At 34.0% G+C, this 26,349-nt stretch overlaps 1 protein-coding gene across 2 annotated transcripts in view; it reads left to right on the forward strand.

Annotated features, from left to right (window-relative positions):
• The window catches only part of Gabra2 (gamma-aminobutyric acid type A receptor subunit alpha2), a 113,581-nt gene extending 92,665 nt beyond the window's left edge, over positions 1 to 20,916 (forward strand). For both annotated transcript variants that reach the window (XM_090343642.1, XM_090343641.1), the window contains 2 exons: positions 9,478 to 9,680; positions 19,839 to 20,916. In XM_090343642.1, the coding sequence (XP_090199768.1) occupies positions 9,478 to 9,680; positions 19,839 to 20,135 (500 nt within the window). In that variant the 3' untranslated portion in view covers positions 20,136 to 20,916. The remainder of the gene's footprint in view (positions 1 to 9,477; positions 9,681 to 19,838) is intronic.
• The last annotated feature ends 5,433 nt before the right edge of the window (positions 20,917 to 26,349 follow it).

A 26,349-nucleotide genomic window follows, 5' to 3' on the forward strand; every position in this document is an offset into this window, starting at 1 on the left:
TTATAAATGTCTATAAATGCATATTATAATTCTTATTGTGGAAATAAAATAATTGAGGCTCAGAATTAAAGAAGGGAGAAAAGACAAGGAAAAAAAGACAATGATATTTGTAAAGCAACATTTTTATACTAGGTTTATATATTTATATTTTATCTTCCCAGCCGTCTAGAAAAACATTTCCATTCTGAAGGTGAGGAAAGGAAATTCCATCTATCTGTCTACAAATCAATCCATCTATCTATCTGCCAATCAATCAGTCTACCTATTTATCATCTATCTGTCTTCTGAGTATGTGTAGACATGCTTGCTTGTATTGGAGTTTGCAGTTAGAATCTTTTTGCAGTTAGAATCTTGAAGCCGACCCCCTAGTTTTTTTTTTTTTAACCAAAGGTGGTGCTCAATAACTTGAATCAAAACTCCTTTTGTAGAAAGGGGGAAATAAAAAAAATAGGGAAATCCTGAAGCTTAGCAAGTTCACATAGTTGCTGTGGCAGAGGCAGAGGTCAAACCTGTCCCTCATTTAAGTGCCCACGTTTCTATAGACATATCTTTTCCCAGAGTATTGTTTATCTATTTATTTTTAATTCATTTATTATCAATTCATTTACTTATTTGTTTTATGCTTTATCAAGGATTTATTTTAATATATCAATATAAAGTAGTAGGGGGAAATAGAAAAAAAGAGGGAGAGAATCTTGTCTTGCTATCTCTATGTGGGAAATAGGAGTTAAAGAGCCCTTTAAGAAAGTTAACACTTTAGTATATAGAAAGTTTGAAAATGTAAGAAGATCTCAGAGGTTGTACCAGTAAAATGTAAGATTTAAACTAATGGTATTAAAAGGTAAATGATATGGCTATAATAAGCCCCTGAAAACTTACAATATAGTGATAAACCATGTGGAGTGTAGAGCTTGTTGGTTTGCATTTCTATTTACCACTAATGCATGGCAATAGTAATATCTTCAGTAAGTTTGTAAACCTTGCTTAGCTTCAATTTCCTTATGTCAGTGAGGGTAAAATATGTAACAGGTTTGCTATGGTCTCTGTAGTAATGCATGGGAACCTGAGGCACTGATACAAACAGTAAGTGAACCATTCGATCTGGAATAATGTAAGATGATGAGATTTGTGAACAAAGCCATCAATTTATATAATTTTAAAATTGTATTTTCCTGTAGAAATCATGTATGTTTTATTCTAAGGCTTATACTATCCTTAATTTGTGTCTCTATTTCTGGGATAACATTTATTTATGCTTTTATTTACAATTCAATTAAATTCCAATTTACACTTTTGTTAAATTAATTCTTTTATCCAAGGAAACAATGGCTAAAGAATAGTTGTCATGGTGGGGATGTGAAGTACATGGCAGAATTTCAAGAAGAGTACTTGCCCACAAGATATGCAGAGTGCATAAGCATAAGAAAAACATGCAAATAAATAAGCAAAATAAAGGGTCACTGCAGGTGGAGCGAAATGTTACAAAATGTGCTAATTGTAAGAAAAGAGAAACAGTTGTCTCTGAGGAAGCCAGAAAAGCCCACAGGGAAGAACCACATCAAGCTTTGCAGATTAGCATAATGGAAAAGGCCAATTTTAAGCACAAGGTACTCAATTATCAATAGTAACATGGAACATGTTGTGAACAAGCACCATATATATGTCTATATTTCAGACACAGACTTATTTTATTTAAGCATGGCCTTGTATCACATGAACTGAGAAGTTCTTGAAGGGTATTTTAAGCAAGGAAGTAACATAGGCATGTTTTAGTTTAGGAAAGACTATTAGAGGAAATATTGCATTAAATAAATCAAAATGGAGAGAAAGTATAAACAGGATCACTAAATTGATAATTAGCATCAACCAGATGAGAGCCGATGTGTATGTGTATAACACATGTGTGTACATAGGAATACATGTACATTATGCACACGGATGTATGTACACATGCACAAGTAAAGAATTACAATGTATTAAGAAGTGTTGTGCTATTGGAATGTCAAGAATTCTGAGAACACATAGGAATCAACTCAAATTGGAAAGTTCCTTGGTCCTCACAACTTGAGGCTCCACATTGATCCCTTCATTTTGGATCACATAGTTAACATATGTGAACATGTTTTCCTGTTCATGCTGACTGCAAAGATAATCCATTCTATACATGAAGATATTTGACGTTTTACTCATTTAATAACTAGGATGTTCAGATGCCAAAGTGGTTTGAGTAACATTATTGTAGGAATTTTTTCTTGCTTTCAATTTTATTATGTTTTTTTTTCTTCTTTTGTTGAAAACATTTAAAATACTTTAGCCTATCTGTTTCCAGAAGTATAATGAAGACAGTTCTTCCTGCTAAGTATTGTAGGAGAAAACAAGGGAGGGAATGCACTGTTGGAAAAGAAATGTACTAATTACCTTATAAATGAAACTGTAACCCCTTTGTGTATCACCTTTACAACAAAATTAAAGTAAAAAAGAAAAAGATTTCTGACTGATACCAAGAGACGTTCTGTTAAGTTCTCGTATTCACATGAGAACACTAAGTTTCAGATTTCAGAGCTGACATGTGAAGAGTTTGCACCTGTCACTTCTATCCTTACATCATGTGGCTGAACACACTGGAGACTAGAGACTTTTAATGCATTCACAAGACAGTGGAGGTGACAGGCAAACTGCCATCCCAAATTGTGAAGAGACAGGCCTACTCAGAGTGATGCAGCCAAGTCTTACCTGGAAGAGAAGCTACAGAAGCCATATGCTGGAAGGAACACTTTGCAGTCATTTTGATGAATTGCTGGGGATTGTGTTTGTACTAATGTGAGCACAAGAAATTCATCAAGTCAGCCTTATGATAGGAAAACCACATGTTCACTGGCTTTACATCTAAGAATCTTACCAACTACTCCAGGTAAAGAAAGATCTCACAAATAGTCTACTCTGTTAAGACAGGGAAAATGAGTCAGTGAGGAATAATAATTCTGAAATATTCTAAGACCCTGTGAATGATTGAGATTTAATCAGAAGATTGTAGAATGCACTTATGTACATTGCCACAGGTTAGTAGACTTCCATGAGAGAGCAGAGGCTAACATCAGGAAGAATTTCTCAAGGCAGATTCTGAGGACTGCTATAGCCAGCTGTAAATTTAGAAGGGAAGGGTGATAAGAATAAGAAAGTAATTTAACTCTTGAACTACCAGCATTCAACACTAGAGATGTTATGCTGAACACCTTGTGAGCTTTACATGAATCTTACATTAGAACTGTATTTATCTCAGTGCTTCTTACCTGAATCAACTTTGTCAGTTTTCAAGGATAGAGTTTAACACACAGCAGAAAGAAAAGTTAAGACAAGCACAACAATAAGACATAAAACAAAAATCAAAACCATGACATAGATGTTGAAATTATTGGATGAAGAATTTAAATTGTGTTTGGTCACAATTAGCATTTTAATGGAGGTATGTAATATAGGAATTGTAGCTTTAAGAAATAAATGAACGGAATGGTGGATAGAAAACTCAAACATAGAAATGAAGATTGCACTGGTAGGCTCAACATAGAGCTCAGCATTCCTGAGGACCGAATACATTCATAGATAAGTCATTGGGAACTTCTCAAAGTGAAGATTGAATGTTAAACCACATAAAGCAAAACATAAGGAACTGAGCTTCAGTTACCACAGATATAACATTCACAGCTGGCATATCAGAAAGAGAAGTGAGAATAATACAAAAGAAATATTTGAGTCAATAAAGAGTGAAAACATAGCTATGAGTTATGGACACCAAACCACAGACCCAAAGAGGCTGTAGAACATTAGGAAGGATTAAAGCCATATCACGAGTGACTGTTGTCTTTCCTGTACTATGTTATCTCTCATCTCTTTTGCTGTCCCTTGGTTATCTCATATTGTTACAGTATTTCACCTGGTTATCTGATATATTGTATATATGCTTATTTGGTTATTTGAAATAGGATAGGGAAGGAAGGAAAACAAGATGAGGGGTGGGGTTGGGGGGAGGGAAATGGAGACCAAGGCATGAGAAAGGTATCCATGTATGTGAAGTAATGCAGCTTTTACCTGGTGACTATAATGTCACCCTTCTATTAATTACAATAAAATAATATGAAAGAAACAAAAATAAAAATACCTATTCACATTCTCAAATTTCAGGTTGCCAAAGACAAAAATACTAACAAAAATAATGAAGCAGGGAGAAAAACATAAACCAATGAATATTTGTACTTTAACTACTGAGAGTATTGAACTGATCATTCTTTTGGGTTTTCTTTTGCCATTTTATCCTGTGGTTAGACCCTTCTGTAAAGTACTTTTGTTCTAACTTCTCATCTTGAAGTCTTCTTCCCATTCCTCCTAAATGCTCTGTTTTTCACATCCTGGATTCTACACAGACACATTCTACAATGTTTTCTAGTTTACTATTACTTTCCCTTCTCCAGTGACCCATTTATTTATTTACCCATTTAGTTACTCTCTCTTCTACTAGAAAACATTTTATATTTTGGAAAGAAGACACATGGATTCTAATCCGTTTAGTTAATTTTGGTATGAGGTACACAAATAGGTCATTTTAAAGGACAGAATATGAAGTGGGGATTTTTAGTGCAAGAGTCTCACAAATGTTAAAAGCATGTACTAGCAATGTCAGTAGAATATATTCTCCGGGCTGCTAGAATTTCTGCTGTTTTCTTGCTGACGTATACTTAATGCCTATAAAAATAGCTGACCTCAGTAGACATTGAGTTATACTTTATTAAGTCAAGGAAAAATGTAAAAGATGGGAACAATTGATGAAAGGAGATCCTTGTTAGAGAAAATACCACACACATCTGTCATAACTTGAATAAATATTAACAGCTCTCAAGTTCGACCTGAAATATGGAAATATTTTACAGCCTTTCATTGAGAAGGATTTTAGGGATAAAAGGCTTGGGATTCAGTTTGGGATATAATAAATCTAGGGCATATTCAAGAATAAGTAAATCATATTCAAAAGTAAAAGAGGAAATTATCATTCCCACAACAGTACTATAAGACACACTATAAATAGCAATTTAAACATTTTATTTCAGACTGTACTTGTTTCCATATTTTCACACCATTAAATCAGTGAAGTACTAATTAGCTAGGTATTATACAAAGCTATGTTTTCAAAATTATGTTTAGCGTTTGGAATTTAAATGATTTTTTTAAAAATCATTTATGTGTAGGAGGGTTCTGAGTTGAAACTGCAGTCACATAGGGAGCACTTAGTATTTGCAAATTGAAAATTTTTATTTTGGAAAGAGTTTAGCATGGCTTTTTTCCCCTTAGGTTGAAAAGTAAAAAATTACATATTTTTTTAAATCACAATCTTGGCTTCGCCATTCCTAGATGTTACCAGCAGGTGGTGTCAAACAGTGCTGCATTTGTTCTATTGCAGAGTTGGACTGTGAGATTTCTGCTTCTTCTCTGCATTCCATCACACTCCCAAGGAAGTATTTAATGTGGGAGAGGATTCATTTTATTTTGTTTCTTATTTCAGTGTGGTTTTACTTTCAGTATGGTAGTCTTTCCTCACATGCATTGAAGAAGAGTTTTGCATGCTGAAACTCATTTGGCTTCCATAAACAACACTACCGGAAAACATGATTTGTTATTCTCACTGTAAAAACAAGGCAACAATAGTAAAAAAGAAGCTAGGAAATTTCCCCATGGTCATGAGATTAGAACTCAGACATTTGGCATGGAACCAATTTGGGCTGACACCAGATTGTGATATGATTTTCTTCATTCAGCACTTCATTTTAAAATATCAACTAGTGGGGGCTGCGAGTTTGGCCTAGTGGAAGAGTGCTTGCCTAGCATGCACGAAGACCCGGGTTCGATTCCTCAGTACCACATACATAGAAAAAAGCCAGAAGTGGTGCTGAGGCTCAAGTGGTAGAGCTCTAGCCTTGAGAAAGTCCAAGGACAGTGCTCAGGCCCTGAGCTCAAGCCCAGGACTGGCAAAAAAAATAAAATAAAATAAAATAAAATATCAACTAGTTGTGACCAGTCTTTGAAACCTGGTGTAAATTGTCAAGCATCTCAAAACGCATATTACTGTGTGCACACTAAGACAGGAAAAAGAAAAAAATGCAAAAAATGCAACGATGATGGTCAACTTAAAACTTAATCAAAAATTGAAAATGAGTCAACACATCCCAAATATCAATAATTAGAGAAGAGAATAAACCCAAAATAGCATATAAACACATGATAATAACAAAAAGAGTTGTAAATAAAAAATTGTACCCACATACGAATTACACCCAGACTTCTAGACACAAGCAAAATCTTCTGTAAAAAGAGACCTTTAAGGTGACTAACCTGTAAAGACCATTAAAAATAGTGCTACCAGTTCTGTTCAGGGAAATGAGGGAAGAAAAATGATGGATTTGAAGCTGAAGCAGAGGCAATGAAACTCTTTACAGAAAATACAATGCATAGACAATCTCCATCTCATGCCTTAGAAAATATTTGAGATACTACAGAAACTAAGCAAAATTGTAGGTGATAAAATAAACACAAGAAATCATTTCTCATTCTTATTTGGACCATGAGTGAATAATAACATAAATTTAAGAAAGCATTTTTCACTTTTTATTACTGTCTTTAAGTAGTTGTAAAAGAATTTCCATCCAACAAGCCAGTTTATGAATCCAATGTATCTTGGTCAATATTTGGAGTGTTTGTCTATTTCTGTATCATCTATCTCCAACTCTTAGTCACTTATATCTCTCTACCTATAATCTATTTTTCTTTGATAGATAATTGTCTCAAATTTGAAGATGAGATTGTTCACTGTGTTTAAGATTGTAGCCTCGGTATATTACCTGGTCAAATTAATAACCCTTTTTTTGCAGCAGTAGACAAAAGGATCATCAAGTCTTATGGAACTGTTAAAGATTTTCATTAATCAAAATTTTTTGAAAAGGAATAGTATTGATGAACAGACATAGGAAAGAACACAAGCTTCTGAGTCCCAAAAAGCTGCATCCATTGAACTGTGTAACTTACTTAAGGATAGATGATATATCAGTGGTACAGAATGCAGTCTCCAGAAAGAAACTCATATAGCTAAAGTCGATTAAATCTCAATGAAGATTTTCTGATCCCTAAGTTAGGAGATAAGATCTTTTTCATTTCCACAGGGACCATTGGTGCCTAGCCAACTCTCCACCCTCTTAGCAACCTTGGAAAGTTATTTTAAAATTAAAAATCTAAATTTAATATTCTAAAATTAGTGAATTCAAAGTGAACCAAAAACTTAAATATTAAGAACTAAAATTAGGGCCTGGAGCATGGCCTAGTGGTAGAGCGCTTGCCTAGTATGCACGAACCCCTTGGTTCACTTCCCTGGAACCACATATATAGAAAAAAATAAATGGTACAGTGGCTCAAGTGGCAGAGTGCTAGCCTAGAGCAAAAAGTGTCCAAGGACAGTGCCCAGGCCCTCAGTCCAAGCCCCAAGACTGGCAAAAAAAGAGCTAAAACCATAAAACAAGAAAAAAATAGCCCCACTTTCTTACATCTTGAAAGATTTTTCTCCCCAGAGCTAAAATGCCAATGTGGAATCACTGTAAAAGAAGATTTCTTTGAATCACACACATCCTGCCTCCAGGATAGTATCAACTTCTGAAAGTTTTGCTAATATTTTGGCATTACTGTGTATTTTTAAATAAAGATCATCATTACTGTGTATTGGCCGGGAGTTTGGTCTCATGATAGAATGCTTGCTTAGCATGCATGAAGACCCAGGTTCAATTCCTTGGTACCACATACATAGAAAAAAAAAAGCTGGAAGTGGTGCTGAGGCTTTAGCCTTGAGATAGTCCAAGGAAAGTGCTCAAGCCCTGAGCTCAAGCCCAGGACTGGCAAAAAGAAATAGCTGTATTTGAGAAATTTGGTTTTTCCAGTATCTCACAGCACCTGTATAGGTGAGAAAGAGCTTTAAAACTGTATCATCTTATCCTGTTTGTACTGGGGCTTGAACTCATGGCCTGATTGCTGTCCCTGAGCTTTTATCATCCAGGTTAGCACTGTGCCACACCTCCACTATCAGTATTTTGCTGGATAATTAGAGATAAGTGTCTCAACACTGATCATAGATCTGTTTCCAGAGTAACTGGAGTAGCTAGGATTGCATGCATGAGCCACCTGTGTCCTGCTTAAGAAAAAGTCTTTTTCTTGCTTTTAATTTTCTGGCTACTGATGAGGTTTATGTATATTTTCCAGTAATTTGTTTTTTACTTTATATTCATATAAACACATGTATGCAAGCATGTATGTGTATATCTATCTATATCTCTTCCATTCATTTATCGTTCTGCAGAAATGTCCAAAGGTAAATAGCACATCAGGCTAAAATTCAGTGGAAAGCGTGAAGGCATAATGTGTTTCTATAGATGTGTTTTAAAATAATGGCTCAATAGCAAGTGGACTAAATGAATTTTCTTACCACATCACTATCCAAGATGAATTCACTCAAGATTGAATAGATTTATTACTGTGTTGCATTTTAACTGTGTTGTTGATATGAAATAAAGTTGCCTTATCATCAAAGATTGCAAAACAATCTTCAAAGTATACACGAACATTTCTTTAACATTTTCGTTTAATGTATCTGATATGCTTGTAATTAGTTTTAAATAAATAATTGTAGCCATTTTGGGTGCCTATTGTACAATTTATCTCCTGAGTTATTGCTTTACATTTTTTGTATAATTATCAATTCCCTGAATACTGGTAGAAAAGTATATAATGATAGAAATTAGATTTTTTCAGACCACAATAGGTATGAAATATTCTTCATCAGTGGAGATTTATGTTTTACAAGGTTTGATTTTAGTGGGCTGTTTTGTTTCCTGCATGTTTGAAATGGAATTCTAAAAGAGATTCTTTCCTCTCAATGCTGAGTAAGCCAGCAATGATTTTGACTGTATACAGCATTATTTGATTGGGGAACATCTTAATCACAGTTCCATTGTTATCACTGGTGTGGGTGGTTCTTCTCCTGCCTAGCGTGATTCAGATGATTTATAAAAATTGATGTTAATGAACAATAGGTCAGTTCTACTTCAGCACCACTCCTCTCTTTCACCTCAACACTATTGAAAAAGAGAACAAAATGAGTCATACAGAACAAAAATTAAAAGTACAGGCACCTGTAGATTTAGTTCCATTATTACTTTATGAAATATGATAACCACTTAAGATCATTGATTTCCACTATTTTCCCCCTTTTTCCCCTTCCCTCAATGGAGAGAAATGGTCCTGAAAGTAGACTTTAAAAAAAAGAACAAAATGGGTAAAGGAAAGACTAGGCAGGGCCGGGCAAGGAAATGGCAGGGAGAGGAATAGTAAAGTGTCTCTGCTACTGGTCTGCCTAATACCTAACAGCAATTTTGGCCCGGTTTCCTTTTTCAGGAGTAACTACTGTTCTAACAATGACAACGCTAAGCATAAGTGCTCGCAATTCTCTTCCCAAAGTAGCTTATGCCACTGCCATGGACTGGTTCATCGCTGTCTGTTATGCATTTGTATTCTCTGCACTGATTGAATTTGCTACTGTTAATTACTTCACCAAAAGAGGATGGGCCTGGGATGGAAAGAGCGTAGTAAATGACAAGGTGAGTGGGAATTCCAATCTCTCGACACAATGACACACTCTTAAAGACTGACAGTAAGAACATTCACAAATGTATGTGTGTATATCATATTGTAGGCATGGTGTTCTTGCCTGAAATCCTTTAGGAGTACTTAAGAGTAGTGATTCCTGCTAAACTCACTTCTGAGCATCTGGTAAGCTCTTTGTGTCAGGCGCTGTGCTAACTTTCACATATGTTCTCTTCCATGGGCTTTATAGCTATCTTATAATTAGAGTGTCTTCTTAATCATCATTTTATACCAATGAAAAATATCTCAAGTTTAAGTAATGTGATTTACTTGCCCAAACTCATGACTGGTTAAAAGTGCACTTAACCCTGTGTTTCTATCTAACCACTAAGTTTATGCAGCAGAAATTATCATGAAGCATCATAATACTCTACACATGGAGAAAGAATCCTCTAAGAGAATTCCAGGCTCTTATCAATAGGTTGAATATTTAGCACCTATCACTATCTCTATTACTTGGTTGTTAAACCATGAAAGTCATACAGGGTTGATGAAAGTCCTAGGAACTGTCAGTTATTCTGATAGTATAAGTGGGAAATGTTATTTGCTTTGAAAGCTGACTGGTTTTAAGACTAATTCTGCACAGATTTGTGTCCAAATTACTAGAGCTAAAGAGAGCTTTCTGCATTGATATAACAGTGATTTGCAATCTCATTTTATAAATTATCTTCCTTCAAAGAAGGTTTTGGATACATCGTAATGATTAAAAACTATATAGTGGTAGAAACTTATACTAGAAATATATATTTACTACAGTGCAGTAAATAACATTTGTAGATTCTATTTTTGAAACAGTTTCAACTTTTATTTATTTCTATCACATATTACATGTATATAGATATATGGATAGATTTTATACTTTTAAAATCTTCCTTTTTCTTTATTTTAGGCTATGGATGTTTTAATAAAACTGCTGGTATATTTGGTTTTATTAAGCTGTATTTTGTTTTTACTAATAGAGACAATGGTTAAAAATTAAAAGGAGTTTGATTAATTTCCATGTCTGATTTCAAGGCTATGTCAATGTTTTCTTTATTTCTCATTTTTTTTTGCATTTCCACATCGTGTATTGCTTTTCATTTTATATTTGCAATTATTTCTTTCTGGCTCTACTGGCTACACATGGGTCTTCCTGGATAGTATTACTTAAAAATAAAATATTGGTTACTCTTTTATGATTATTTCACAAAAATAAATTATTTTGTTTTGTACAGTTGATGATCTAAAACATTATTGATTTCAATTCTATTTTTTCAATCAAATTGAAAACATCATTTGGCCTATTACATGATATGCTTATACCATACTTTAAAATGGGCGTACCTGTACTTTAAAATAAACAAATAGTTAATAATCCATTCTGCCATCAAATATTGAATTTTCTGCCCACATGTGAAATCACTCACAGTTAAAATAAGTATGTTGTAACCATACATGCACCTTATAAATTTCAGAAAAATAATATTGTATGTGTTAATTTACTTCTGTAGAAGAAAAAATATGCTATCTGTATGACTTATAATTTTAAACTTTCCTTAGCTAACAATACTAGCACTAGAGAGTACATATGTCAAAATCATTGAAAAAGTGAGATTTTATCTTAAATCTGAGACAGAGTTATAACAAGAAGAGGATTCCTCTGTCTTCATCAAAAGGATTTTTACAAAGTTCATAATAGTAACTGTATCCATGGATACTCCATCTAATTTCATGACACAAATAAAATTTGAAAACTTTTCCTGAATCTACTTCAGAAATAAACTCCTTAGGACTAAACTGAAAGCAAGTAGAGTACCAAACTATAGCCTAATTGATAAAAGCAGCATTTCATTATACCACTCCTCTACCATAATTCTTAAGGATTTGATTTTTGTGTGGAAAATAGTAAGTTTCTTCAGAGAGTTCTTATTGACATGATATGTTGATGTCATTTAAGACTAACCTGTCCAGAGAAGTCATATATTTTGACATTAGTGAACATTAGAATAGGTACTTAGTCTTTCAACATAAATGACATAAAGATATTCTCAATACATTTTGTAAAAGAGCAAATATTAATTTATCTCCTAAAACAAGTACAGGTGTATATAAACAATGAAAATATTGAAAACATAAATTTTTATTTAACAAATTTATAAGTGGTTGGATAATATAACATTTATGAACATGATATACTCAGATGATATTTAAAGTTATTTTTAAGTAAATGAACAACACTGTTCATTTGCATGTATGTTACTTTTGAATCTTGGGATATTTCTGAGGAAGTTTTAGCCTAATCTGTGAAGCTGGGAAACAAAACCTTGCTCTTCTTAAATACCCAGATCCAATTTCCATACACAAAATTATCGAATCTCAGTGTTTGAACCTTCTTTTTCTCCAGTGTTCCTTCTCTAGTCCTACACTTATTCTTCCACTTCAGAAGGAAATAATAATGTCCTGTCCGTTATTATTTGTTTCCTATGTCTTCAAATCTATCATTTTCTTTGTAACTGCCTTTTTGTGTTAGCCTAAAATGATGCTTAAGACTTTAAGGGATTTCCCAAACTTACTTCAGAAATAAACAGTTCCTTAGAATTGAAAACATGTGAGTAGAGTGCCTTTAATTTATCTAAATTCAAAAGAAACTTCTATCTATCTATCTATCTATCTATCTAAACACGTGTACACACATACACATAGATATAAACATTCAAATATAAATATATATGTAATTAAATCTATGTATCCAACTATGTATGTATGTATGTATGTATCTATCTATCTATCTATCTATCTATCGAACACTGACCTCTGTTTACCATCTCTGCAATATTAAATGCAATTACATTCCCAATCAGATCATTGCTGCTGATTAGTTCTTGTTCCTGTGAAGTTACTTTACTCTTATTAGGTAGTTAGTAAATATGGTATGAATAAATGTGGTATTACCAAATCCAGATATATATCCCATTCTCTTATTTTATTGACTAGAGACAAATGTCAATGTTTATAAGCTGCACTTTTATTTTTCCTTCTAGGATCATAAATCCTACATTTTTAGATAGTGGGAACATGTCAATCTCTGTCTTTTAGAAGAATTTGATTTTGTGAAAATAACAACAGTGAAACAAGTAAATGATCAAATTTATTTTTATATCTTTTCCTTGAACATTCTAGTTAGACATCAATAAAGTTTCTTAGTCAGAATCCCACATTCAATAAATGGTATACCCAAGACTGAAAACTCTTAAAGTCTGAGCTTATTCTTCCTCCATCCACTATATAATTTGATGCCTCTTTATGTCTTCTTGAAGTCCATTGTGTTGACTCCTCTTTTTCCTTCCTTAACTAAAAAGTTATTGCATATTCTCTAAGATGTCTTATTGCTATCAAGCTTCAGAACTTTCCAGACCAACAGAGTGGCTCTTTCTATTGTGTTTCTACAGCATTTGGCACAAATTAAATTTGTAACATTTCATCTAATTATAGCTTATTGCAAATATATGATTTTTGCCATTGAATTACAAGATATGAGAAAATAATAGTTTTATCTTATTCATAATTACCTGGGCCATGACTTAGCACAGCAGTTGGCCTATAACTTACTTCTGTTGCATTTTAAATTTCATTAACTTTGATTCCATGAGGCTTTTTTCACTTTTAAATCTCAATGTTCATTCCACACTGACTGAAGAAAGCACGGAATATAACAGGTACTCTGTTACTTAATATAGTCGCAGACACATAATATCCAATTTGTTAGAGAGTGGGCCATTGTTTTATGAGTCACTTAATTTAATTCACAGAAATCTTCACATTCTGGAGATAGCATTATGGCTCAAAGTGGTAGAGCACTAACCTTGAGCAGAAGAATTCAGAGTCAGAGCGAGTTCAAGGCCCACAGCTGACAGAAAAACAAAATGAAACAAAAAACTTCTCAAGCGCATTTATTAATCTATATGCATTTTAACACTCCATCTTGTAAAAGAATTTCAGGAAGTTTTCCAAAGAAAGTTTGAACTTTCCTAATTATATAAAATAGAAATAGGCCAACACATAGCTATAATCTCTAGTCGTAATCTTCTAGCTTCAAATTCTAAACTTCTTTATGGTCAAAGTGTCCAGTGGGGCTGGGGTAATGATTTTTCTTCCATTGAAAATTGTAGCATAAATTCTAGCTGAGAAAATCTTTTTCATATGCTGAAATTGCTTTTTATGGTGGCTCACACCTATAATTCTGGCTTCTTAGGAAGCTGAGATCTTTGGATCGAGGTTCAAAGCCAGCCTGGGCACTTAAGATCATGAGACTCTTATCTCCAATTAATCACTAGAAAATGAGAAGTGGGGCTGTGGCTCAAGAATTAGGGTGGCAGCCTTGAGCTGAAGAGCTCAAGGACAGTATCCAGGCCCACAGTTCGAGCCCCATCACCCACACACAAAAGAAAAAATCCTGTAAGCATGATAGAAAAAGTTGGGTACAGTTACATTTGATGTCAAATTCCTCCCAATAAATGCTGTAATGAATTTCATCTTGATGTTTCTTGTAGTACCCTTCAGTAAAAGCTGAAGGCTTACTATTAACACACAACTCAGTGAAGGCAATTCTTCAAGGAGCTAAGCTAATGGGGTCCAAATATGTAGCTTTCTCATGGCCCAGTTTAATCCAAGGAAAGCCTTTAGAGTATGTAGAGAAGTGGATGGACTGTTTAACCTCCAAAGAATGTTCTGTAAGTATCAATTTTCTTAGGATGGTTAGCAGACAATTAACATTAGCATTGGCAGAACAGGGAACATGTTATTTTACATGTAACAGACCTTTTAAGAAGCCATAACAACCATAGAAAGCCAACATGGTATGATAGAAAGAGTGCGCATTTGCTTTTGGAAATCAGAGTCCTTTTCCAGAGCCTGAAATACTCAGTGTTTCATATGAAAACTAAATTTCCTTATCATAAGGAATAATGCCTGCTATTCTCTTCCACTCTAAAACCATATGATTGCTATTTTAATCATCTAACATATTAAAGCATTGGCTGAAATTGCTAGCACATTACTTTGTCTTCTACCCACAGGAAATCACACAATTAATAAGCTGCCATTGTAGAATACACCTTGTTTAAATTTCTATGAGTGGTTGTACAAACAAAATTTTCAAGTATATATATATATTTTATATGACTGCATATATATGAATCCCTAAATATTCTGTATATTATAAAATTGCATTTGAAAGAGTAGTTTATATTCCTTTTTCATTCTACTTGGATGTCAACTAAATAGTCAACAAATGATATAACATCTTTGTTAACTCTTCCCCCAATAATGTATAAAAAAATCCCCACCAACTTATTGATGTTGTGTATCCCATCCTTTTTGTATATGTCCCAATCACCAGTCAAAAAGGAAACAACTTCCACAAGCATTGTCATGTGAGTTGTGATTATTTGTTCTAAGTTTTCCACATTGCCTGCTAAGAGAATTCAGACTTTGACCTAATGTATTATAGAATCAGATGTTATGGTACTGGCTTCTGTTTTTAATCCTTGCAGCAAAATATTAATTCTAGTTTATAAAACATATTATTTTATGTTTGCCATTAAAATACATTTTATTTATTTATTTATTGACCATAGTAATCATTCTATCATTTTGCATGTGTTTGTTGAATCTGCTTTGTGCCAGCAAATGCACAGGACACAATTGGTGTCTTTTACAGTTTACGTTCAAGAAAAGGGAAAAATGAAAATCAAGTAAAAATACATGCATGTGATATTAAAGAGGCAGGTGCCAAAGTACTGTGGGAAGGCAGAGTTCAGCTACCTAACACAAGTAGAAGTGATATTCCAGGAGGTATGAGTCACAGCAGAATGTTAGCTTGGCAATGTTAAGAAGGAAAAATACATATCTGATTAAAGAGCAGTGTGAGCTTAAATTCCTACCTGAATTGTTAGGGAGGTTAGAACATTCATGTAAGTGAACCAATGTAAAGCAGGAAGTAAGAAAGATTTTGAGTTTACCTCTAAATAGTTTATATTATTATATGATTATTATGTTATCATTACCTGAGAAACATTTAGATGGTGAAGTACACTGAAACAACGTAGCTCTCGGAAAAGGTATTTTGTCAGCATTGCATATATATTTACTGATACTAAAAATTATTATATATGAATTAAAATTAGTTCATACAGTTTTCTTTTCTACTATCCTCTTTCTAATTAAATCTAGTCTGAATTTTTGATGATATTTTTTTCTTTAACTTTAGAAACACAATCTGCCATTGCATTTTTCTGCTGCAATTTGCCACATAATGAAATCAATGTGGTTTATGAGAATGCTATAAAACAGGCAACCCTTACACACACTAAGTTAGATTAAATTTGACTGGAAGACATGATTTAACAAGATGTGGTCTTCTTTTATTTCTCAAAAGAAAAAAAATTGTAGAATAGCCTATTAAACATGACTTAATGACAATGACTATTATTTTCAGTATTGAGTACAATGGTCGATTTGAGGGCTGATATATGTTTCCAAGCATGTAATACATGGTTAGGGACTAAAGTAAATTAAAATACACATGAAAATCTCAATGTGATAAGGCTCAACTCTTTGGCCAGCCTTGATAGCTCACATGAAATTCAAAGAGATCTTTACAACAAAATCTTTCTCAGTGGAGCTTTTAAAATAGAAGTTGATCATAAAGAGGACAAAAGAATCGCTCCTGGTAATGGTTGAGAATACTAATACTTTTGTCAATACAAATACATCCTTGTAAAAAGAATAAAATAAAATATATTGTGAGGACATTCATATATATGCAGCTATAGAAACTACTAGAATTGTAAGTCAATAATATTTTCTGTGTACATTTAATTTTAAACAAAGAGGATGAAATTGGCTTCACTACATATATATGGTTATTTTATTTTCAAATAGATTGAAGGAATTACATTGTCTTCCATAATAAAACTTTGTTAGGATTCTGACAAGAGAGCAAGGAGGCGATATAGTGCCACATGACTTGGTATCATAGTACCAAGGAAGAGCATTAGTACCATATAGTATCAGTTCAGTGAATTGGTAAAAAAAAAAATTGACTAAGGATGGAGCATATGGCTGTTACAGGTTTCTGAATATATCATAAAGTGTTCAAGTTTCAAATGAATATTTTTGAAGCTAAAACCCTCACTTGGCTTCACGCTCAGCCTTTCTCTGAAGGTTAAATATTAAGAATGTATTTTGAATAAAAGAAAAAAGGTTAAATTCACTTTTTAGTAGATAAGTTACAGTTATAAATACATATGGAAATGATTTTAACATGAATTCTTATAGAGGTGTCAGTGTTAGGTTGAAACAACTATAAAACCCCAACAAATGCATTAACCTATAAATTGGCATTGCAGTCATTTGGCTGGTTCCTGCTGGCTAGAGACCTGGTTATTTACCATATACTTCCATTCTCATTGATCAAAACATCATCTCTGATAGTTTAACTACATTGTTGGGCCACATATTTGATATTTTTACTATTATTTTGTAGTACTAAATTACTTTGCATTACTACTTTGCATTTCTACTTTTCCAGTACCAATCTTCTAATCAGTGGTGGGGTTTAGGAGGGATGAGGTAAAAAATTAATATGACATTTCTACCTATCAGTTCCTATTGCAAGAAAATATAGTGACAATTTATATTTCTTTTTTTGAGTTGCCTACATCCTACCCCATCATTCCTAATTTATGTTACATGTCTTACTGCCCATAAAATCATCCTTGAGTTTTTCTATCTAATTTTCATGTAGTCTTCTTGCAAATATATTACCTGTACATGATGTGAACCAGTAATCTTTTTCTATCTTGTGGTAGTTTCAATGGATACTCCACTCTACCCAGAGAAGGTTTGCTTCTCAATGTTGTCAGACTATACATTAATTAATTTATCACACATCTCAGAGTAACTTCATTATGAGCATCAGCAGAAGGCTGACACAGGGAAAGATATGAATCAAGATCTCTCTCTTGCCTTGAACTGTTTCCAGCTGGAATTTCCTATCATTTTAAACTGTTTACATACAGTTGAAACAAGAAGCATCTGTTATATATTTCACAGGTTATTAAGTCAAATTTGTTGATAGACTTAATGATACAAACCTCATCCAGTGTGTTTAGAAATATCATCTTTCCAAATTTCAAACACTTGCACAACCAGAAAGACAATATAACAATGCAGAGATTTGGAAGGTAGATAACATCCGACTTGGGTCATTTTTTTTTTGGCTGCTCAGTAGACAAGTGACATAGTCAAGTTACAAAAATCTCCTTAAGTGGCATTTCTGAACTTAATCCATGGAGTCAAATGGAAATTATTGTGCACTTGTATTAAGTGTTAGTGTTGACACTCTTGCTCAATACCTAACCTGATCCACTGTAGTGCTGTAAGATGTTGGCTATAGCTGCATTAACAAATATATGCATGAAAAATATTCTCCATTTGTAACACACAAATTATACATGCCCATTCAAAGGAGAGCTGTTTTATAACTTTAATAAATGGTAATTAATCATTCTTCCTTAGCAGTCAAGCCAGATCGGAAAGACGCTTGTCAGCTGGAAAAACATAAAAGGGAAAAATCCAGACCATTGAAAAGGCATCATCCACTCTTGCTTTCCAATCCTTCTGAGCTTTAAAAATTCCTTAGTCTTGTTTTATTCAAACACCTTTGGTACTGGAAATTTTATTGTGGATTTTCCTCTGGGACTGTAGTTTTATACTATTTAATATTTAGTATCCTGTATTGCTGCTTAAGTTTCATTTTTGTTTATACACATCTGAATAGACAGGCATTGGAAGAGAAATGGCTATATATAGTTTGTCTAACTTTCACTAATTTATTAATTCTGCATCTGCTTCTGGGAAAACACATAAGAATATTATGGTTACAAAGATACCCAAATAGAAATAGCCCTCGACTTCATTGGACTTAGATCAAAAGGAGAAAGTTAGAAGTCAAATAATCACAAAACTGAGGAAGGATTGAAACATTAAAATAACAATGCATCACAGAGAATGCATATATAAAACACCTAAAACTGACATTAGATGAGTGAATAATTAAAGCTTTTTGGACGAATGACAGATGAGACGAAATTGGTTATGTGATAAAGAGGGTAAATGGCGTCAACAAAGCAAGAAAGTATTTGGAAAAAGTATGTTTGTTTCCATGGGAATTATACATAATGATGGAATTACACCTAATTTTTTAAAAAATAATTTTAAGAACACTAATCTTAGAAGCTGTTCTTATTCTAAGTACCCTGCTACTCACTTTAAGGTTTAAGTCTTGAACAGCTCCTGGTAGCTGTGGTATGTAAGGATTGTTCGAAGACAAAATAACCTGGAATGACACACATGAGAACTGTTTGAGAAGATAATAGTGACCAAGGAAACCAGTTAATAGAAACTGAAATGGAGGGTATTATGGAAAACATTTTGAGGATTTGGTAAAAGAAGCTTCTAGGGCCTATAGTTAATTTTTCTCCATAATGTCAGTATTTTTTTTGCCAGTCCTGGGGCTTAAACTCAGGACCAGTGCATTAGGACTTTCTCAAGGCTAGCGCTCTACCCCTAGAGCCACAGCACCATTTCCAGCTTTTTCTTTGTATGTAGTACCAAGGAATCGAACCCAGAGGTTCATGCTCCAGGCCACATGTCAGTATTTTTCATATTCTAGATATGAATAACATTATTTTGAACTGAGATGATGAAGAGTCCAATTATCTGTTTAGCAATTTGTAGATGGTCATTCCTTTAATAAAATTATTTTTTACATTCTACTTATTCTATAACTATTTGAGTGACTCAAGAATAGTAATAGCTTGAATCTTTCATGAAAGCTGTATTATATATTCTTGTTTTCCACATAGATAAGAAAATTGATTCTCTAGGAAAGTGACTGAACTGATTTTATTCTGGAGTATAACTTTACCATGTAATAAACTCATTTTCTTTGTTTTCCTATATTTCTGTTTCATATTGGACTGTGTCTTCAGAAATTAACTTACACTTTAAAAATGGTTGTGGAGTAGCAGCTCAAACCACACTCTGTTAATTCTTCTGTTTCTCAATAGAAAAAAGAGAAAGCTTCAGTCATGATCCAGAACAATGCCTATGCAGTGGCAGTTGCCAATTATGCCCCAAACCTTTCAAAAGATCCTGTCCTTTCCACCATCTCTAAAAGTGCAACAACACCTGAACCCAACAAGAAGCCGGAAAACAAACCAGCAGAAGCCAAGAAAACCTTCAACAGTGTCAGCAAAATTGATCGAATGTCTAGAATAGTTTTCCCAGTTTTGTTTGGTACATTTAATTTAGTTTACTGGGCTACATATTTAAACAGGGAGCCTGTACTAGGTGTTAGTCCTTGATTCTGGACATGGGGTATCTGTGGGATGTATAGAAACATTAAACTTGATTTGTTTTGCTATGTACAGTCTAACTAATAACTGCTAATTTGTGAATCAAGTTGTACAGTGTGTATATAGTGATCTAGCTTACCAATCGACTTTTAATGGAGACATGCATCTGCTAACTCATGGAACTATGGCAGAATACACCCCATGCCAAAAGAGCCATTGCCTTTGAAATTTTTACCTTAGGACCCAGAACAAAGTGGATTTCAGACAACTCAATTTATTTCCTACTCTTGGGATAGAGATCAAATGAGTATCCTGTATCACCTCTTACAGAACCTCTTGATTCTGTTCGTCAATAGTAGTACTTCCACTGTGGCTTAATTATGATAGAAGATGAATGTTGACACTCAAAGATGAATTCTTCTAAGTAGCAGAACCTCTTATCAACAACACCAGTTCCTTTCAAGAGGGCTCAGAAGCCCTGCCAGTATAATTGGAAGCTTGACATACATAAGAAGAAAATGAAACCTAGAGATTTGAAATCAGCTTTTAATTACTATGTATAGTATCAATAACCATGTACATATTACAGCATGACAAGCTCAAATCGTTACGAGTCACCTTCACAGGATGTTAATTATGCTTACAGTTTAATAACCATTGGAATGTCATGGTCATCACATTTTTAGCTTTTGCATTTATTTGAAAACGATAATTGAAATCCTACAACCTATTTCAATCATTGGAAACTACCTTGACATTTTGAAAAGACAATAAATGTGTCTTTACTCTTTCCCAGTATGTGTTGTATTGAAATTTATCAGCTGTTTCGTTCTTTTCTTTTTTCTTTTCTTTCTCTTTCTTTCTTTCTCTTTCTTTCTTTTCGTTCTTTCTCTTTCTTTCTTTCTTTCTTTCTCTTTCTTTCTTTCTTTCTCTCTCTCTCTCTCTCTCTCTCTCTCTCTCTCTTTCTTTCTTTCTTTCTTTCTTTCTTTCTGGCTTTCTTTCTGGCTTTCTTCTTTATTATTCTCTCTCTCTCTCTCTCTCTCTCTCTCTCTCTCTCTCTCTCTCTCTCTCTCTCTCTTTTGTTTTTGGTGCTTGAAACTGGAAAAAGCTTCCAGTTTGACTGCTGTGGAGCAGCAATCACGTTGGATTAGAAAACTGTGCCAAAAACTCCAACAGATGAGAATTCGTAGGTGTCCCAGACTACAGATGAGCACTCATCCGATTCTCTTCTTTCCTGTTTACTGCAATTTTGCCTTAAGGCTTCATCTCATCAGGACTCTGAAGCCACTAATTACAAAGAAGGAAAGGGCAGTTAGTTGGCACATTTTTCTGTCTTGAAAGCAGCTCTTTCAGATAAAAATTTATGTAAATCTGCTTTTGTAAATTGCGGCTTTAAAATTCACGAGTTCAAATTTACAACAGCTTTGTATACCAGAAGAGATTTTGGTAAGAGTTGACCATTTTTAAACTGTAACTTTAAAACTTCACCAACAGATTCTGGATCAGCACACAAGAACACACATACGCACACACACATGCACACCCTACAGCTAGGTCAAGTAGAAACCCCAATATTCAATTTTATATAATTACTTGGATAATTTATTTTTCTTTCTAATATTCTAAATATATTCTTTCTGCCCCTGAAATAATTATGCCAGTAGAAGTTAACAGTTGTATATCGTGCCTAGATTAAAAGTTTCTGACAAACCCAAATACTGTTGATTGACATATGTATTAGCAGTTATTAGTGGACTTTTAATAATACATGCACCTTCACAATGATGTTTTGTAGAAACATAAGTAGTTAAATAGTGGCATTTCTTGCAATTTTGTACAGTATTTGAGTACAGTGCAAAAAATAGGTATGTTCACAAACTCAATAAAAAGATTATCTTACAGAAATAAGCAAAATCTCAACAGAAGTTGCTTTGCCTCATTTAATTTTATTGTTTTTGAGTGTAATTTCATGTGTTTCCATGATTGTGCTAATGCTGAGGTCGCAGAAGCATCTGATTAACAAAGTGTTCCATGAAGACTGTCCTTGAGATACAAAATTACATTACCAAAAAATCCATAAATAAATCAATAACAAAATAAACTTGTTATATAAGCCAGTGTATGTATAGCTTTAACTCCTTTCCAATAACGCCTACTGAATACCAACAAGATACTTTAAAATGTGCTTTATTCATACATTAAAGTAGGAAGTACCCTTCCTTACACTAAAGGTGATAAATTGAGAAACAAGTAATAGAATATTTTATATAGTACATATTAGTAAACACTTTGAGAGCATCTCCAAAGTCTGCACTATGCCCTTAATTTCTCAGTATAAATTTTTAAAAATATATAATATATATAAAATGTATAAATGAAAATTAGCTGTAAATAATTTCTATAGATACACAGGAAAGATTCGCTGATTATCCTAAAAACTAAATCTTCATTGAATAGCAATAGTATTATGAGTTCATGTGGTACATAGATCAGAAAATCTATTATCATTATTGACAATTATTTGCAATAATAGATAACAACTTTTAGTTTCAATTACTAAAGAATAATTGAGCTGAATGACATCAGATTGTTTAGATTCCCCAAAAGTTTATTCAGAATTTTTTTTATTAGTTTTGTAAGTTTGGTGTATTTTTATATGTCTTTGTCAATTGGAGGATTAGATAAACAAAAAGAAGCTTTGATGAATGCTAAAGAGGAGTCTGTTCCATGGTGAAACATTTTAAATTAAAGTCTGGCACTTTCTACAGTTATTTACATTTCTGTAAGCCAGTAGAAAACATCAAGTAAAAATGGGGTATAAATTCTTCAACCTTCAATTTTTTTCAGAAAATATATTTTTTTAGAAATGAACTATCAGTTTCTTTGGACTGTAAATTTACACATTTTCTGTAGTTTGGTAGTTGTACAATGTCCAAAAGAGTACAGATATGCAAAAATTTAGATACATTTATGTTAAATATAGTGATTCAATTTCATTTGTTGTTATTATTATTACTATTATTATTATTATTGTTATTACTATTGTTGCCAGTCCTGGGACTTGAACTCAGGGCCTGGGCACTGTCTTGGGTTTTCTGAAAGCTAGCACTCTACCACTTGAGGCACAGCACCACTTCTTTTTCTGTATATGTTGTACCAAGGAGGAATCGAACCCAGGGCTTTGTGCATGCTAGGCAAGCACTCTATTAGGCCATGCCTTTTGGCCTCCATTTGTTTTTTGTTTTTGTTTTTAAATCAATGTTTATATACCAATCTAAACAGTTACTCATTTTCAAGTAACAATTTGTGTGTGTGTGTGTGTGTGTGTGTGTGTTTACAGCATATAAGCTACATGTTCATTGAATATCTATCGAAAGAGGGCCTAGGATAGAAAAAGCTTTCGCGAATGACTATTACCAATGATGGAACATCTTTAATTGAAAAACTACAAATACCAGGCTAGTAGCAATTCCACAGTAAACTATCACAATTAGATTATTCTACTGCATGATAATGGTTCACACCTGTAATCCCAGCTACTCAGGGAACTGAGATCTGAGAATCCCAGTTTGAAGCCAGCCCATGCCCAAAAGTTCTTATGGGTCTCCGCTCCAATAAACCACACAAAAACCAGAAGTGGCACGCACTGTGGCTCAAGTAGTAGAGCACAAAGTGGCTCAGGGACAGCACCCAGGCTGGAATTCAAATCCCACAACCAACAAAATAATTAGATTATTGTGTATATACATATATGCATACTGGCATGTTTTGGAAATAGTTCAAATTATAAAAATGTATGCTTTAACCCTGTCTTTCAAATGTATGAACATGAAGGAGAAGGAGTTGCTGACAAACAAACTGAGACATAGAAACAAACCAACTCTTCTACAGTAAACAACAGAAGCAGAAGATGACTTTCCTTCATTGCTTTCCTTCTTTCAAGTCTTACGTAACTGGCTAAGACCAAATCAGTTCCACAATTTTACATGTGGATTTAGGGGGTTTGAAAAATGAAAGTCTTAACTTTCTGATTTCCAAAGGATTGAGAAACATACTGAAAAGATAGTGAGACTGATGCTGAGAATTTTTCCACACATTTTTCTTATAATGCATTGATTTGCAATATGGAAAATGCAGAAAGTAATAGGAGCAAATCACAAAACCAAAAAAGAACAATTACATGCAAAAAGTCTGGCTATTAAACACTGAGGCAGCAGCAAACAAAAGTATTTCACTAAATTTGTGCTCATTTTATACCATCCTGTTCCCCCTAACATGAGGAAACACATTTTGAGCTGCATTCCATGAGCATAAATTTCCAAAAACCAGGGAGTGGGCTGGGAGCATGGCCTACGGGTAGAGAGTTTACCTAGTTTGCATGAAGCCCTGAGTTCCCTTCCCCATATCACATATAGAGAAAGAGCTGGAAGTGGTGTTGTAGGCTAGCCTTGGGAAAGCCCAAGGAAAGTGCACAGGTCCTGAGTTCAATCCCAGGCAAAAAAAAAAAAAACAAACCAAAACAAAACAAAACAAACCACCACCAACAAAAAGAAACAACCAAACAAAACAATCAGAGAGTGTTTGGGGATCATTTAAGTCATTTCTTTAACTTAGGAACAATAATTTTTGTCTGCCACATTGTGGAGGAACTACTAAAGGAAGTAGAATTTATTCAGTGATCAAATATAGTATATGATAATATCAGGGTATTTTAGTTCTATGCTATTACAACAAAGTACCAGAAGCGATTAATTTATGAAGAGCAAAACCTGTTTCAGACATAATTCAAAGTTTTTCATCCAAGATTCGGAATCTCTTTTTGAGAGGCCTCTGATGAAGTATGATCCTGATGTCAGAAATACACTAGAGCAATTGCTTACATCATGAACCAAGAAGGAGTAAAAGAACCGTCCTGGGGTCTCCAGATCCCAAGAGGGACATATTCCATAATGTGCCACCTCATCCAGGCTGACTATACAGGTGGACTTTGGGGGACATGCAACACTCAAATTATAGCTGTATCCTATAGATAGAAAATAAAATGTAGATAATTTATGCCCTAATTTAAAAATAGAAATTATCTCTGTACTCACTATAATCAAATCTCTAAAAGACTCTTGGAGTTATAAAAGTATTTACTGAATGGATGATAAAATATTTCTTTTTTTTTTTGCCAGTTCTGGGCTTGGGCTCAGGGCCTGAGCACTGTGCCTGGACTTTCTTGAGGCTAGGGCTCTGTCACTTGAGCCACAGCACCACTTCTGGCTTTTTGCTGCTTATGTGGTACCGAGGAATCGAACCTGGGTCTTCGTGCATGCTAGGCAAGCACTCTACCACTAGGCCAAACTCCCAGCCCCATGATAAAATATTTCTAAAAATGTACCTTGAGAACTTATGGAAAGAAAATGAGCTACCAGAAATGAAATTCTGTAGTTGATACATTTCTGGGAGTGTGATGCGGTAATTTTCGGTGTAGCAATGAGAGAAATGAAGGGCATGGTACAATCTGTCTCTCAGAACATTCCCTGTGAAGAGCTCCCACGAGAATGGCAAGTGAATAACTGGATGCACAAGGAGAGAGCATTTGTGAACACAAATGAGACAGTGAACACAATGTGAACCAAAGAGACACTTCTTGAGAAACAGGTGGCTTTCAAACTACAAGTGCCATTTCTTACTGAAACCTAGGACAGAATGAAGTTGAGACAACTCTGAAATTCTAATGAAAAGAGAAAGTCCCTAACCACCACTTCTTTCCTCCAAATATTTCATAAACTGACGATGTGAAAAGATTTTTAAACAATTGATTTTCAGTCCTATTGAGAAAAGTGGAGTGTGTAGTTCTCTCTTAGCAGGGGCACTATTCATTCTGTCCAGAAAATTGAAGGGCAAATAAAACACAGAACATTTTCAAGCTTGAATAAGAACTAAGCACTCTATGGACAGTGGGGAGTGAACAAATATTGGAGCAGAAAACCCAGGAAGTCACCCCCATCTGTACTGTTTGTATTTCACTATGTATTGTAAGCGCTTTAAATTGTCCTCTCATCTTACCCTCTGTAGAAAATACTAAGTTCTGCTTTTGTAAGAAATCCAGCTGTTCCTGCAGGTCACAAAAAATGGGATGAATGGTTTGCATATATAAAGCTAACTCACAAAGGAGAAGTTATTTATGGTATTGCAGTTTCACAATGTAAGTTGGATTTCTCTTGCTGAACTTCTT

The sequence above is a fragment of the Megascapheus bottae genome, chromosome 13 (genome assembly GCF_031878675.1).
Source record: "Megascapheus bottae isolate mThoBot1 chromosome 13, mThoBot2.hap1, whole genome shotgun sequence".
NCBI classification, from domain to species: domain Eukaryota; kingdom Metazoa; phylum Chordata; class Mammalia; order Rodentia; family Geomyidae; genus Megascapheus; species Megascapheus bottae.